Here is a 16,098-nt window from a genome sequence, read left to right as displayed (position 1 = left end):
AAGCGTTTTCTGACGCTGTCCTTACACGGCTGCTGTTGTTTGTTTTTTTGTTTGTTTTATTTCTTGCAGTCTTGCAATTTTTCCGTTTCGATCTTACAGCCAGCTTGTGAGTCACTGCCGACATTGATGTCTGCATAGTGTTTATTCTATTTTAGCTATTTGTTAGTTTTATGTCAGTGCTAACGCTGCTTGTCCCAGTGCACAGTCTCTCACATTCTTTATTCTCTCAGCCATTTAGTTTTTCTTTTGGAGGTTATAAAAGATGTTACAGTACCTATATTGCCAGCTATAAGTCTGCCAATAAATGTATTCTGACACATTTCCAATCTATTGATCAAGGTATCTTTCTTCCAGTAAGCTTTGTCTTTGTAGTCCTGCCTGTATGCACACTTGTGTTTGGTGTACTTCACACATAATATGACAGGTGCTTTTTGCATCGCACATTTTGTGCTGGAAATGGTATAGTCAGATTCTTTCTGTAGCGCATATTCCCCTGTCTGCTCCAATTATGCAAGTTATACCTTTCATCGCCTTTCCCTTATTTCGATATACTCTATATGTGTTTTGTCAGTGGTGTTTATACTAGTGCTCAATCTCTGTTGAAGAGCATATGCTGTTTATTATGAAGTCCATGTGTCCCTGGTGAGAAGGACATCCGATTGGGGATTTGCAAACTTGAAACTGAGAAGATGACTTACAGCATACCTCTTGTCCAAACTCAAATTATAGAGCAAACACAGTCCCTGTGAGACTCTGGCTCTCTTTGTCTTCATCTCTCTGCGCTCCCCCTTCCTCTTCCCTCTCATCCCCTCGCTCTCTCTGTCAGAACTGCAACAGAAGGAAATAGCACAGAGGGAGCACAGCAGAGAGGGAGGAGTGCTGTAACTTAATTTGCCCTGCTGGTTGAGTATCTGCTACTTGAGCACTCGAACTGAAGAAGAAACTCATCCAAATGTTTATTAACTAGTGCTGCTAATCACATGGAGTGGAGAGTTTCTCCTCCTGAGCAAACGGAAATGTTTTCTCTGCATGTAAACACAGTTAAGTACTACCTGTAGACTTCCTCCAAGGTAAGACAATGGATCAGAAGGAATTGAGAGACATTCTGGCAGCCATACTGATGAAAAAGCTATAGTGGAGTAAGGAGGTGTTAATGGGTGTGTGGGCACGTGGATGTCTGTGTCCTCTAAAAGTGGTAATCTGCTATTTTCTCCTACATTTTTAAAAGAGTTCATGAACGGTAACCCAAACAACACGTTCACATTAATAGCCATCTTTCCCAAAAGCGCAGATGAGTTGTCAGTAAAGTCCCTGTGAATAGCGCTAAGTCATCCTGGAATGGGTCCAGAGATATTTTAGTCACAGGGGGGTATAAGCACATAAACAGCCCACTAACAGTGAACCGAGAATGAATTTTTTGGTCTTGGCAGCTGCTGACGACTGGTATGAAACTGGCCACAGCTCAATCATACAGTCTTGTTAGGCTGAGTTATTCCATCATGGGTTTCTTTTCTGACTGGATTGTTCTTGCATTGAATGTGATTTCCTTACAGAAAGGGGAACTCCACCTCAGTGGGGGATCTGTTACTCAGCCATTGTTTGAACCCCCGTTTCCTGCAGTAGATATAAATGTAGATAAAGTTTACAGTTACACTTTTCTTCCTCCTCCGTCCGTGTGTGTGTGCCTCTGGCTATCTACTTTCGCTCATTTGCAGATTTAGTCATATGAACTCACCGTCACAGAGTAGTTAGATTGGTTCGGACTTGATTTATCTTTATTGAATGTCAGTGTGTTGAAGATAAGAGCGACAGTGCACAGGCGTCACATCACTTTAAAAATGCATGGCTGTGAGAGCTGGCTGACAGCTTAATATTTTCTCCACAGCACGAAGCAAGCCATCGACCTACTCACAGACACCCCCACCCCCGCCTTGTTATCACATTGTTCCTCTCGCGCATCAGAACTTCTATTCTCTTTAATGTCGTTCCCTCTGCCCCTCTCTGGCTGTCTTGTCTTGTTACCCAGTCAATCTTTCACTCTCTCCCGTTCACTAGTAGTACCAACACATTCTGTCACTCAGGGGTCGCCACAGACCATCTTCCATCACGCTCAGGAAACTGCGACTCTTAGTTTTGCTCTTCTTCCCCCGTTTTTTTTTTTTTGCTCTGCCCCCAGCTTGTGTTCACTTTCTTGATCTTTCACTCACAGCTTAACTGCCCCGTCCCCTTTCAATCAGCATAGCTCAGTGACAGAGCCTGTTCCTGTGGAATGTATCCCATCACCTGGCGGAAATGCACCATGTCCAGTGCTGTACCTGTCACAACCTGCCCCCTTCAAGAGGTTTTCCCTTAGTCCAGACCCAGAGAAACATTGTGTAATACAGACAGATCCCAAGCTCCTTCTTTGCACAGATTCCTGTGCAATTTCAGCACAATTTCAACCTCTGTTGAGAACAGATCCGTGTGGTGGGCAGAAAATAAAGACAGAAGCTGGGAGATGGTAGTAGGAGGTGAGAAACAGAAAAAAGACAGATCTGAAAGTGTTAAATTAATGTTAAGAAGATAAAAAAAGGAGAGAGATGAAGAGAGATGGTTCGTTTAAACTGGGACATACTGTAGAAAAGGGGATAAAATAGAAGAAACAGGAAAAAAGGAGGTAAAAAAGGAGCAAGAAAGACAATGGTTGGTGCAATGAGTAGCTGGAAGGCAAAAACAGGAAGAGAGAGAATCTGGGTGAAACAAACAGGGAACTGGAATAAACTAAGGGAAACAGCTCTTTTTGGAATACACCACAGCCGAGAAACATATCAAGTTAATCAGCAAAACTCACACACAGAAACAACACCGAACAACAAAAGACAACACTGAAACGGGAGAAGCAGCAACAAGAGGAGGAATGATCAGAGTGGAAACACATTTAAAAAAACACACACACACACACACACAAACACCAGCAGAGACAGAGTGTGGAGGGAAGGCGGCCAAGACAAACCCTAAATAGTTGCAGCGTCTAATGCTCAGATGAAAATCTGCCCTCTGCTGCGAGGCCTCTGAGTGAATGTCTTTGGTGTCAGCACATTCAAAAGGCTCTCACACACACACACACACACACACACACACACACACACACACACACACACACAGTGCACAGTAATAGTGGTAAGTCATCTCAAAATGTCCAGAGCCTTGCAGGAGTACTGCAGGGCTATTAGAGTTAACTGCTGACCTGTAGGAGTTAGCAGTGACAATCATCTTGCACTCAGTACCCCTCTAAGCTCTGGGAGAAATGTTGTACCCATGGTTTAATGAATAAAAGGCTTTTGGACGGCATGTGCTCATGTGACTAGCAGAAAATGCTACCAAGTTATCATCACGTTTTGATTACAGATTAAGGGCTCTGTTTTCCTGCAGGCACAATGCCAGCGTTTGTCCAAAAGCTGAGATTTTATGCAATTGTCCTCGGAGCTGGTCTGTTTTCTATATTATTAAATTTTTTTCTCAGTCGGTGCCCACCTTTTCCTGGCTGTGGGCGAATTTGCAGCAGTGTGGGAGAAGAGGCGCAGCTTGGGCTGTGTTTATGCAGATTAGGCAGCAGTCAGTGTTTGTATATGAATATGAACTTATTTTAGTTGACCTTCAATGTTTATAGCAAGTAGCCGTTGGAAGGATGATTGCATTAATTTTCCTGTTTCCTGACTGCACAGTAAAACCAGCCCTCAGATATTCCAGCAGCTGCTGCACCAATATAGATTAGATGCCTGTTGATTTTAGTCTTTGACAGCACGTTTATGGTGATTTACATGAGTAATTGTAGTGTAGTGAGTATTTTGAATGTGTTAACTCTTTATATTTTAGAGATGGACATTCCCTCTAATCTAAGACTTCCATCTCACATGCTGCTTTTGAAGGGGACGTGATTGGCCATCATCATCGACTCCTGCCCTATCTAAGCCTATTCATCAAGCATTGCTCCTAGTAATAATGTATTCCACCTTTCTTCAATATTGCACCTCGATGAGCCATTGTAAAAATAGCAAAAAGATCACTGGAGACGCCCATAGCCACCAAATGAATTTGGACTTTGCCTCGTTTCAGGAAAAAAGGGCCCTTAGTGCTAAATATAATGCCATAGTGCTGCAGTGTAGGGATTCAGAATTCACAGAGATACACTGAATGCATCCATACACTGACCTCAGCAGGGTGATGATTTCAGCCACGCAGAATGTCAAGCAGAAATGAGCATAAATGTGTCTGTCATTTAGCAAGAGTTTACGCACTCTCCTTTTTTTTTTTTTTTTTTTGCCGTGATGTGAAAGATGAGAGTGATTTTGATGAAACTGTTCTGAACTAAAAGGTCATGTTCAAACCAAGTCGAGTTCCACGCTGATTCTCACTTTCATCGCTAAATCACATGCAGCGTTATACTGACTGTGCAGTCTAGCACTCACACATGTATGAAAACCTTGGTGTTTGTCTCTTTCACTTTGTCATTTTATTGTATTAAATCAGTTTTTCGCTGTAATCTTTCATTCGCTACAGTGTGGGGGAGGATGAAAATCCTGAGGAGCACCCTTCTTTGGAGGTAATAACACCATTTTTTCATACTGTCATTGTATTTATTCTTGCTGCATTTGTTCTTTCAGGACTCAAAATGTATTTTAATTTGAACTCTGTGCAGTGTCAGCACCATCGGCCTCTCAATAAAAAAATCATGTAGAACACCCTGATGAGATTTTAAATCAGAATTCCTGTTGTAATATATATCACAAGGTGCCAAATCATTTATAAATCATTATAATGTATCAAGAAACTGTGACTGTCACTGCACAGTTGTACTGTACTGGTACTGCTCATGAACCCCCATTTAAAATAATGAGCTAATATTAGTGCTACTGTATATTTATGTATTACAGTTAGTGGGAACTTGTGACATGAAACTTTTAAATAAGAAAAGCTAATTCTCGAAAAAGGAAGCTCAGCAACTGCTGTTAAAAAAAACAAAGTGATATAGATGTGTGTGACTGTGTGAGTATATGAGCTTTGAGCATTGACAGGAACTCAACAAAATGCTAGAGCATGGAGCAAAGACAATGATGTGCTGGCTGATACTTCATGTGATTAATCACAACTGTTACAGTGTATTTTGCACATACTGTACATTATAGAGATTTAATGCAGCATCTTTGCTGTATGTCGCATGGATTTACAATATATCCCGCCAACCTGTCCCACTGACATTTAATATGCTTCTACCCTTTAATTTCGTCTCGGTTGTTTGTTTTAACCACTCTGTGACTTCAAAGTAAAAAAAAAAGGTTCAAGAGGAGGAAATGCACCTTTACTTCCTGATAAATGACAGGCTGTAGCACTTCCTCTGACACTCACAGGCCCTCGGAGTGTGCATTTTTGCTGTGCAAGCACTCTCAACCACACACACACACACCCTTTTTTTTTTTTTTGACTTGACTCTTATCACAATGATTTGAATGGTAAGTCTGGTCACCTGCCTTCCCCCTATGAAGCCAGTGTTACAGACAGAATAGGTCTAGGGAAGACTGGAGGAGGATCCCAGTGGAGGTATAAGACTGAGCTCTAGTTCTCTTTCTTATGGAAATAGATGAATGTAACCTTGAGCCCACACAGACACAGCTCTGGGCAGGTTCTTACTGTAACGGGAAGGAATATCTGGGGACTCTGCAGTATCTTGAAACAGAATTCTTTTTTTGTTTTTGTTTTTCATACCTGCACAAAACCAATATGGGTATTGTTATTTTGAATTATTTGGGCATCTGGGGGTTCATGTTTTCAGCATCTTTATCAGGTATCAGCTACCTCAGAGGGTCTTTCTGTGTCACTGAGAAACAGTGGTTCTCTCATGGTCTACAGGTTGCTACAGAGAGGCCAGAGACAACACCAGGGCTGTTGCACAGACTGGACCACAAGTATCCTTTCACTATTTCGTTTTTAAGCACTGTCACATCTGCTCACACTCATAATGGTTAATGCACTGGTCCGTGGGGTAGTATTATAAAGTGAGTACAAGGAAAAATGGAAGCGTGCTTCAATTCAGAGCGTATGAAGAAAGACGCTTATGTACAGTGATAGGAGCACAAACTGGAAGGTCACGAACTGCTTCAGTTTCTTAGCACTAGTACAGTACCATTCAAAAGTTTTTGGTTACTAAGAAAATGTTTTTATTTCCATGAACACAAACATGCCACATTATTAGGTCCACCTTGCTAGTACTGTGTTGGACCTCCTATTGCATTAAAGGGTGACAGGGTGAATTATCCTGCTGGAAGTAGACATCAAAAGATGGGTACATGTTGGTTATAAAAGGTTTGTCATGGTCAGCGTCAGTGCTCAGGTAAGCTGTGGCACTCAAATGATGCTCCTAGGTACTGAGGGGCCCATGTGTCCCCAACACCATTATACTGCCACCAGCCTCCTGAATCATTGGTACGAGGTAAGATACATTCATATTTGTTGTTGATGTCAAATTCTGACCCTACCATACAAATGTTGAGACTTGAAATTGAGACTCATAAGGATTTTTGTAAGCACATGTAGTTATTCAGCTGCAAGAAAACAGTAGTGGAATTTCTTGAGGGCAGTCTCCTGACCTGCCCCAGTGCCCAGTAAAAACCACATCATTTTACTTTATGGCCTCCATCTCCTCTGCAAAATGATGAAATGATAAATAAATGAATCGAATGAATTCATTTGAATTAAAGTGAAGGGTGAAATATTTGAAAGGACAGTGTTGATAATGCAATTAACCACTGTGGGTTGGAAAAGCTCAAAACGTGCAGATGCAGAACTAGATGATAGGCAATGTTTTGTTTATGGAGAAGTGTTCTAATCTTGTTTCAGCAAGAAAGTCGAAAACCTCTAGTGAATTTTGATAAATAGAGATGTTTGCAACAGACTGTCCATTAATTTGAGAAACATACCCATATTAAATCATGTTATGACTATTAATCTTCTCTGATTATAACAGTAATGCACTAAATGGGCAGAATAGAGAAGATTACTTGAGTGTAGACAAGAGGCAACAATGCAGATAGAGTGGGTTTAGGTTCAAAATAACATAAAACAAAAGTGGAAAGCTGTGGAATAGATATAAGACCATATGTCAGGTAAGGATGAGTGAAGGAGTGAATCAAGTGACAGGACTGTCAGGAAGTTGGATGAATGCAAGACAGGGATGAGTGGTCAGGGTATGGATTGACAGAGGATTAGTGAAAACAGAAAACTGTGAGAGCGTGACACTTTCTGGTCATATCTGTATCTGTACAGGATTTTTTTCACATCATGCCTTGCATGCTAAAGTAGAACACGACACACGTGCAAACATCTGGCTTCACGTAATTCTTCCATAGTCAAAGAAAGACTTTCTACATATCGTTTATATGTTGTAACATTCTGAGACTAATGTTTCTCTAACGTGTGCCTCCTCCGTTGTCTTTACAAGACTCCATGTTCCTGCTGCTGAAAAGCCTCCACACAACATGATACTTCACACTTAGATGAGTGAGACTCTCGGCCAAGTTGCTTTACAACTGAGTCCATTTAAGCCCATTTTGAAAATAGGTTGAAAACTTACTGCAAAAAAACACATCACATTTGATTTATCTGAAATAATTACAGATTACGTCATGGATTATTGTGTAATGATTATCTAATTAAACCCATTTGGAATAGAAATATGGTGAAAAGCTCAATGTGGAACTGGCTGTAACCTAACTTCTTTTGCTTTTATTGGATTTGATCTTAGTGTTGCAGTTTCAGAGAACAGTGATTCAAATCATGTCACAGTCACTGCCAAAATGAGTTTCAAAATTCTTTCTTTGCAGAGATAGGACACTTTTACATTTTGAACTAGTGAAATCTATACCTTAGAGCAGTTCAGAATGACTGATGAATGACTGTGATTCAGTGAACGGCAGGAGGGGATGCAACATCACCTGAAGTGGCCGCGTCACAACCACGTTCTTCTCCTCTCATCCAACACAGCCAGGAAGTTGAATAAATGTAGTATAGTGCACATGCTTAATATGACTCACCGCAAACAATTAACTTATATTTGCCTGCATTGACCTACTCCTGGCTTGCAACAAAATATTGCAAACTGCGTAACCATAGCAACTACACAGCTATCCTGCAGACATTGTTAAGTCTGCATGTACATAGTGGGTTAATTAGCACATTTGACAGAATGAATGTCTGTGTTTTGTTTTTGTTTTTTTTTGTTTTTTTTTTGGATATCCATGTGAATGTGAGAAGGCTGAGGAGGGGTGGTGTTGAAAGTAGCCACAGACGCCTGATGAAAGGCACACTCCTGGCCCGTGTTTCCCATTGATGGGGGAAAAACATAGTCTGAAGATGCTTTGATGTGACCAGGTGAGAGGAGGCTCAGCCTGTATTGCGCTGCCAAGTAACTGAGTTTCTACTTGGCTTGTGTCTCTTACTGAAGTAATACTCTTAGGAGCAGATTTTGACCGTTTGATCCTTCTGGCAGAAATGGTTTACAGACTGTTTTGAGGACAGGTAACCACTCATTTTGGGTTGACTCTGATCCCTCATCCCAAAGGCCACCCATGTTTAAGAAACCTGAAGTGTCTATTATACAGCTGGTGGGGCTCAGGATGAGCCTGTGACATGACTTGGTTGTGAAATCTCAGGGTGTTACTTATATTTATAGCATTGTATTGTTTACCACAATAATCACAGGCATAAAAAATAGTCTACCAGAAGTAACGGTTAAAGGGAGGTGGCACCAACTGTAAATATGTAGTGCTGTCATTTTGTATTGTGTGTTAGAGACACATACAAGTAGTTATTATGCAGTATTTTTATTGTGTTGTATTATTATGTGTATTATATTGTTGGATGTCATAACCTATAAGCAGCGTTTAACATTGTTGCTGGTCAGTGGGGCTAATTTTACTTGTACTGTATTTTAAATAGACATAGTTTAAATACATACATAAATGTATATGTACATTAATTAAATTAATTAATTTGTAGGATTATTTTAAGTTTTGCATGAATATGGATCTGCATTATCTTATGTTTTGTTTTTTAGAGTGTAGCATACCGAATTGAAGCAGGGGATGAAAAGCTAGTATCGCTCTATTCAATGGTAAACAACTCCACCAGCAGTGGCTAAAGACCAGCCGTAAAACCTTTGACATCCTCATTCTAGTTTCTTATTCTGGGACTTTATGTTAATCTAAACTAGCAAGTATGAGAGAAGTATCGCCAAATTAGTCTTTAATGTGGGGCAAGGTCGCAGCACAAAGAACCGTGAAGCATGCTTCATGGTTTAAAAATACTTCAACAAGGTGCATCACTGTATCAGTCTGGCCTATTTATTTTTTAATAGGAGTCATTGACCCTCCTTGCTCTTCTTCATTATTTTAAATGTATATGTGCTTATTACGTGTGCTTTGTCTTCACTAGTACACAATACAATCTGTGTAGTAGCAGAAGAAAAATGCCTCAGAAGCTTGCTGAAGTATAGTAGTTGAGTAAATGCAGCCTTTGTCCCTGTTTGAGGGGTCGGGAAAAGATGAGGAGTGGAGCATACAGAGGAGGGAGTGATGCTTGTTATGTTGGTGGCCTACACATACACACACACACACACACCTGACACCACTGTGGAGGAGAAACCAGTTCTAGCAGTTATAATTACCGTCGCTGTCTAATATTATGCCAGCATGGAACAGGAGGACAACTCACTTCTGTAGATGCCAAGGAAGTCATTATTCCCCCATTCTCTACCTCCTCATCCGACGCCCTCTTTCCCTTTCTTCTCTCTCCCTGTCCCTCATTTAAGACATTTATAAATAAGTCCTGTTAGCTGGCAGAATGATGCCCATAATTCCCACCTCTTGTATATTGCTGATAGCAGCACCAGAATGTAAGAATTGGTGCCAAGTAACATATTAGATCATTTTTCCCTTGTCCTTGTTTTTTGTGCTTATGCCAGAGGATTGTGTACTTGTGTGCAGCTTCTGAGTCCCACATTATTTACTATTGGCTTTGCAGTACAAAGGTTGCCTTTGTCCAGAAATGATAGCATTGCTGAAGTATTGTTTTGTCTTTGTCCATGGAACAAGCAGAGCAAAGCGTATGAACACCTGCAATAGGGGCAGCTATTAATCAGAAGTGTTTTTACAACAAAAAGCTGGTCTGTAGTCATTTTCGAGCCTGCGAAGAGTTCAAAGTCAAGTGTAATACAAGACGGGTTCTCCCTAAGATATTATATGCTGAAATCTGGCCTGAAACGCTCTGGAAGGACTGGTTCTCTTTGAGAATATCAAGTGACCACCAATAGTCACAAGTGATTTGAGTCCAAAGCTCCAGTAGACTTTAATCAAAACATCTGGCATCCAGAAACAGTCCTTTCTACTTCTGCACTGATCTACAATATCCTCGCCTATCCTCCTTCATATAAGCACTTTTATAACACTAACACATTTACAACCCAGTTCTGACCTTGCCTCTGGTTTCAATAAAGTCTAAGACTGACCCGCCTTGCCTGAAATAACACATTTTATACCTTTATTATATGAGTAAATTCGTTTTTATCTCCATCCAGCCTCTGCCGGGGCTGCTTTTGTAAAGCACTTCCTTCTGAAATCCCAAAAATAGCACAAGCACCTAAAGCTTGAATGACTAATATCGAGCTCTATGCAGTTTGCTGTGTTGAATAAAAGGCCATGATAACTTAACGACAGTAAGCTGAATATGGTTTTAAAAGGAAACTAGTGTCTGCACTGACTATACTTACTTTTTACAGTGTAGATGTTAACTACACTAAAAAAAAAAGTGTGTGTGTGTGTGTGTGTGTGTGTGTGCAGTCCAGTTGAAGACAGACTACTTGGGTGATGTGTCGACTACTGCATGTCTCATGTTATAATCATCGGGATCATGATCATGGTTGCAGATAGAGATTTCGTTTGGCCCCCTGCTCACAGTATGTTTGGGGAAACCGGCTATTGTTACACCGTTATATTACACAGTCACTTTACTCCAGAATAAATGACTCACTTTAACCCATTCTTTCTAACATAGTCACTGAAAATTAACACGCTTACCCGAGAAACTAAAGCTCAGATGTTGCATCTTTTGTCTTCTGAACCTTGAAACCTCTAAAACACTACAATTGCTAATTTTCACACATATTGCATAATGTGCTCCTTCTGTGTCAGGAAGCTGTGAATTGGTCCTGCTGAAATTTTGACTGTTAGCCTGCAGCTACGTTTTGAAAATATTCAAAACCACTTCCTCTCTCACACTATTGCCACCATGCCCTAACAAGGTCACAGATATTTAAAGCCGGTGCTGACACACTGTGGCCCTCCGCTTGCCGACTCACTGCCACAGTGCTGTGGAGCATTTGCCAGACTCTTCAGCAGTGCGCATGTGCAGGAGGTAAGACTCTTTTGTGTTGTTGCATACTTTATCCTGAGAAAAAAAGGAAGGCAAATGAAGTTATCAATTGTGAGTTTCAGGTTGAGGAGCGACTGTGTGAGACTGAACCAGACGCGTCCACCTTGGATTTGGAGAAAACTGACATTCAACTTGTATCTATCAGTGGCGATTCTGCATCCGAGCACCAGGAAGACCTGGTGGAGGGAGACCTGGGCCTTGGCACTGCTCCAGCTCTCACTAGGGAGGCCTGAAGCTCCAAGACACCTCTAACCCCAGTTTATCAGCCCCTGTTGCTGAGAGGCTAAGGCGGTGCCTCCCGCAGAGAATAAGGTCACTGACCAGGGCATGTGAGAGGAGCCAACCGGGACTCACTGTTACAATGGCTCCCAAAAGGTCACCCCTCCCCTTTGTGCTGACATGCAAGCAAAGACACACTCACAGAGGGAGAAAGACAACTGCTCTTTCTCTCACTCTGCTGATGCTTCTTGTCTTGGCTATGCTTTTTTTTGTTGTTGTTGTTGTTGTTATAAGTTGTTAATAGAAACGTTAAGCCCGTAAAATGTAAGTGCCTTAAACTCAACCAATAGGAAGCAGCATTTGACTTTAACACAGCAAGCAAAATGATCAAACAACCGTTCTGGTAACAAAAAAAAAAAAAAGAACACAGTAAGTCACACATTAATTATGAGCAGAGCATCTTCATGATACTTGGTTACATAACATTTTGGTTTCAAGCTTTCGGGAGAATTGCTCATGATTGAATGCTACAGTATTTCCCTTAATCAGCGGAAATGGTATTTTTGTGCCAACTTTGCTTCGCTCGTCTTCAACTCCTTATTAAACTTTTATTGCACAGTGTTCTGCTACAATCCTTTTAACCGATTCAAATGTATTCCACTGAATTGGTTGCCCCATCATCCTCTCCCACCCCCACCCTCCACATCTTGCTTATCATTCTGCGCCTCGCCAGAATGCCTCCAAATGCTTAAGTATATTAACAGCGTTTGAGAAAGAGACTATTAACTTGGGGTTTCCTCTGACTTCTTTAATTATACATTGCACTTTGCTGCTTTCTGAGTACATCATTATAAATCTCGGGGCCCTTTTCCCCCTGAGTGAAGCATGCTGTGTACTGCACAAATCCAATCTGTGAAGGTTAGACTTTGTGATTAGGCAGACTGTTTCTCTCATATTAATAAAGACATTGTCCTTGGAGGGAGGGCCTTCCACGGGTGGATCCTTGTATTGCTCCTCTGTTTCTTTTTAAACATTTTAACTGCTGCAAAAAAAAAGACAGCATATTGTCTGTTGTTAGCGCCTATATGTAAATACTGCCTTGCTTTGAGCATAACAGGGTGAATGATAGCAATGGCCTTTATCGTGAGTGCACAAGCAGAGGTGCAGAGACCAGCCTTCCTCATTTTGATGCAGTTAGATGATATTTGGAGCCAATCAGCTGAACAACCCAATGTAATGCAAGTTTTACATTCCAAAACTCAATGATTATGTCTATTCTTCCACCTCACAGCTACTCCTGATAAACCACAGACCCCATTTGAACCGATTTCCTTGATATTTTTTTTTTTGTTGTTGTTCGTTTGCTGTTGCACAGCAATACAGGTCGTTCAAACAAAGATGCATGACGTGTCTCATTCACTGTGAGCTTTACTTGATGCAATATTCCCAAGACCATGTGTTTGTACTGTATACGAGCAAGCAGTTGTAAACATTAGAAATGGCAGAACAGACTTCTTACACCAACACTGAGGCAGACATTCCAGCTCCTGAGCCGTAACATTGTCCACAGCGCACGATGTTATCCTACATGAATTTGGAGACACAAATCAAAACATCTCTCATTTTAAATCTAGAAATACCACTAATGCTGTTCTGATGTAGCCTACTCATCACACTTTTACCTATGGCACATAAACAAACCAATTTATTGATTGTCTCTTGACTCCAACCAGATTACAAATAAACATTAGCAACAAGCCTGTTTTTTAAAATCAGATGTTCTTTGTTTTTTTTTTTGTTTATCTTTCATCCACTAGTTTCACTTTTACAGACAGTATGGAGACTGAAAAAAAACAGATTTTTTTGAACATTCAAAAATAACCTCAAAACATCCACTTTGAAATGTCATCATAACAAGATACATTAATTATACAGTTGTTGTTGTTGTTGTTTTCTCAACCGTTGCAGCTTCACTATTCATGTCATTCATTGGCCTCGCATTGTCAGACACATCCAGTATTCCAGTGTAAAAGAAGCGGTCCCTTCGATTCAACTTGGAGAAGCACGATACATTCCCGATGTTGCTGGTGGAACCACTCAAACACTGATATAAAGTAAAGCTTTGATTCCACAGTAAAAGGAAACTTGATGCAAAATGAACATTAAATTAAAAGGTCTTTGGTGGTGTGGACGCTTTCACAGTTTGGAGTGTGTCAGTAGTGATTTGCTCAAGTCCTTGGCCTCCCCGGCTGTTCTTACTCTTTCGTACCCTAGAACAGACATGGAATGGTGGCAATAGTCCTCCACTTGTTTGATCTGTTGAATGCTGAGAACTGTTCTCCATGCACTAGCAGCTTGTGTGGCATTCCTGGACGACACTATGAATGGCTTAGAGGAGGAGCTGGAGCCACTGGTCATGTTTAAAGCAAATGACTCGATGTCATGGTTGGTGGTCAGGTTGGCGAAGCGATAGACGTTCCTCAGGGTTTTAACTGGGTTCTCGACCAGGTCCTCGTACCGCACGGCCATGTACTTTCCCTTCAGCCAGCTGGGTGGGTTTAAGGCAGTCCTCAAAGTCCTGGAGGTGCGGTCACAGATCACCTCCATGGCTCCTATGGAGTGATAGTCGGAGCCGTCCTTCTTGTTGGCTTTGTGACCAGGGTCCACAAAAGGTATCCGACGAAGTTTGGGGTCCCTGCTGCGGACTACCTGTAAATTCTCCCTTATCAAGCCGTGTCTGGATTTGATCCTGGAGTTGGCCACTGCCCGGGGGTCTCTGACCAGGTGTATCACCTTCAAATCCAAGGAGGGATCCTCCATGAGAGGTGCTAACACGTTAACGTCCAAAATGCGTACCCCTTTAATGACAATAGTGTTATATTTGAGGCATTCCTCCTCCAATAGTCTAAGGCTTTGAGGGGGGCACTTTTTGCACACCTTATCATCCACCATCCCGACCACCTCCTTCCTGTAGGCTGAGCAGAGGGGATAGGAGCACACCACTTTATTGAGGGTGGCCCCAAATAGTCCTAGAGAGGTAAAATTCTTGCCCCCAGGGTTGTTGTAAAGTTGAAAAACAGACAGATCACAGCGATATAAGGAGCTCAGCATGTCCCTGGCTGCCCCTTGCAAAGAGACCGCATCGCCCGGGTACAGTTTCTGCCAGATATGCCACATTGGTTCATACAAGAAGAACACTTCAGGATTTTGGTTGAAAAGCTCCCCGAAAAAGGAGGAACCAGACCTCCAGGTTGTCAGAACATAGATAAGCTGTCTCTTTTTAGCCAGCGAAGGCCTGTACAGGAACCGAATGTCAGATCTGCTCTGATAACTGGCGCTCCTCAGCTGATGGTTACACTGCTGTGGCTCTTTAGTCCATTTATAATTAGCCAGGTTAAGCATAGTGAGGACCAGCAATAGGAAATAGGCCATAATCAACACAATCCTCTTCCTGCGAAGGACTTTCATCACGATCCCAGGCTGTGCTATTATCTTGGTATGATTCCTGTAGGTTTTAAGCTTCCTCCCAAAGCCAGCATCCTTCTCCCAAGGCGCTGTTAACTTCAGTGGGTGATGATATTGTTTGCCTCTCATCTGTACCCTCTGCTCCTTACATTGACAGTGCACCGACACGCTGCGTGAGCTGTACATGCACCATATACTGGGAACGGATACCCACTCGGAACACCAGCTGATTAGCTCATATATTTATCAACAAACCCAAATCCACAACACGATATCCCGTTTTGTTGTTTTTTTTTTTTCACTGCACTGCGCAACGCTCTTCATAGAAACGACGGATGCGAGCGGAGCTGAAGTTGTCCACACCGACCGCTGCGGTGTTTCTGTGGGTGGCCCGCGTTCAAAACAAAAAGGAGGAAGCCTTCATCACTGGAACAGACGCCCTGTTTTTCCATGTTCAGCGGAGGCATCCCTGCGCAGTTATCATCTGATGACTCCCCGTAGAAGGCGCCTTGTAAGATTCAGGCACAGCAGACAATGCAATCGTCACGATTTTTTTTTTTTGGCGCAGGCGTCTGGGAGTCGGGTTATTCCGCCTCTCGCATCGCGGCGCGGTTCGTGCCCTGTGTCCACAGTTAGCGTGCTCACTTGAAAGATCTCCCCTCTTCTTCTCGGTGCTCTGCTTGTCCAACTAATACAATCCGGACCGATTTAATCAAATACAAGATGAAAGGCCCGCCCACATGGGGAGGGAGGGCGGGGGGGTGTATTGGTCCGCGCCGTGGCGTCGTGCGTCAGCGAGCTGCGCCATTGGACGCGCTGCTCGTCCGTCTCTGCAGCCTCACAGCGCAATAATGTTGGACGGTGGGAAATGATGCTGTTGTGTTTCAGAGAGGTCTGGTTCGCTGTTACATCCTTGCAGCTTCGCTCCGTTCTTCCCTTGAACACACGCAGCTG

At 42.2% G+C, this 16,098-nt stretch overlaps 2 protein-coding genes across 3 annotated transcripts in view; one reads left to right on the top strand and one right to left on the bottom strand.

Moving 5' to 3' along the window:
* Window positions 1–13,454, top strand: part of LOC113164577 (sodium/hydrogen exchanger 9-like) — a 53,684-nt gene extending 40,230 nt beyond the window's left edge. For both annotated transcript variants that reach the window (XM_026363933.1, XM_026363932.1), the window contains exons 13-16: window positions 4,540–4,582; window positions 5,887–5,942; window positions 11,337–11,442; window positions 11,523–13,454. In XM_026363933.1, coding sequence (XP_026219718.1) covers window positions 4,540–4,582; window positions 5,887–5,942; window positions 11,337–11,442; window positions 11,523–11,693 — 376 coding nt within the window. In that variant the 3' untranslated portion in view covers window positions 11,694–13,454. The remainder of the gene's footprint in view (window positions 1–4,539; window positions 4,583–5,886; window positions 5,943–11,336; window positions 11,443–11,522) is intronic.
* Window positions 13,363–15,872, bottom strand: chst2b (carbohydrate (N-acetylglucosamine-6-O) sulfotransferase 2b). The gene has a single exon (XM_026363935.1). The coding sequence runs from the start codon at window positions 15,328–15,330 to the stop codon at window positions 13,876–13,878; it is 1,455 nt and encodes a 484-aa protein (XP_026219720.1). The 5' UTR covers window positions 15,331–15,872; the 3' UTR covers window positions 13,363–13,875.
* Between the last annotated feature and the right edge of the window lie 226 nt (window positions 15,873–16,098).

The sequence above is a fragment of the Anabas testudineus genome, chromosome 2 (genome assembly GCF_900324465.2).
Source record: "Anabas testudineus chromosome 2, fAnaTes1.2, whole genome shotgun sequence".
In the NCBI taxonomy this organism is placed as follows: Eukaryota; Metazoa; Chordata; class Actinopteri; order Anabantiformes; family Anabantidae; genus Anabas; species Anabas testudineus.
This window is presented reverse-complemented; position numbering and strand designations above follow the sequence as displayed.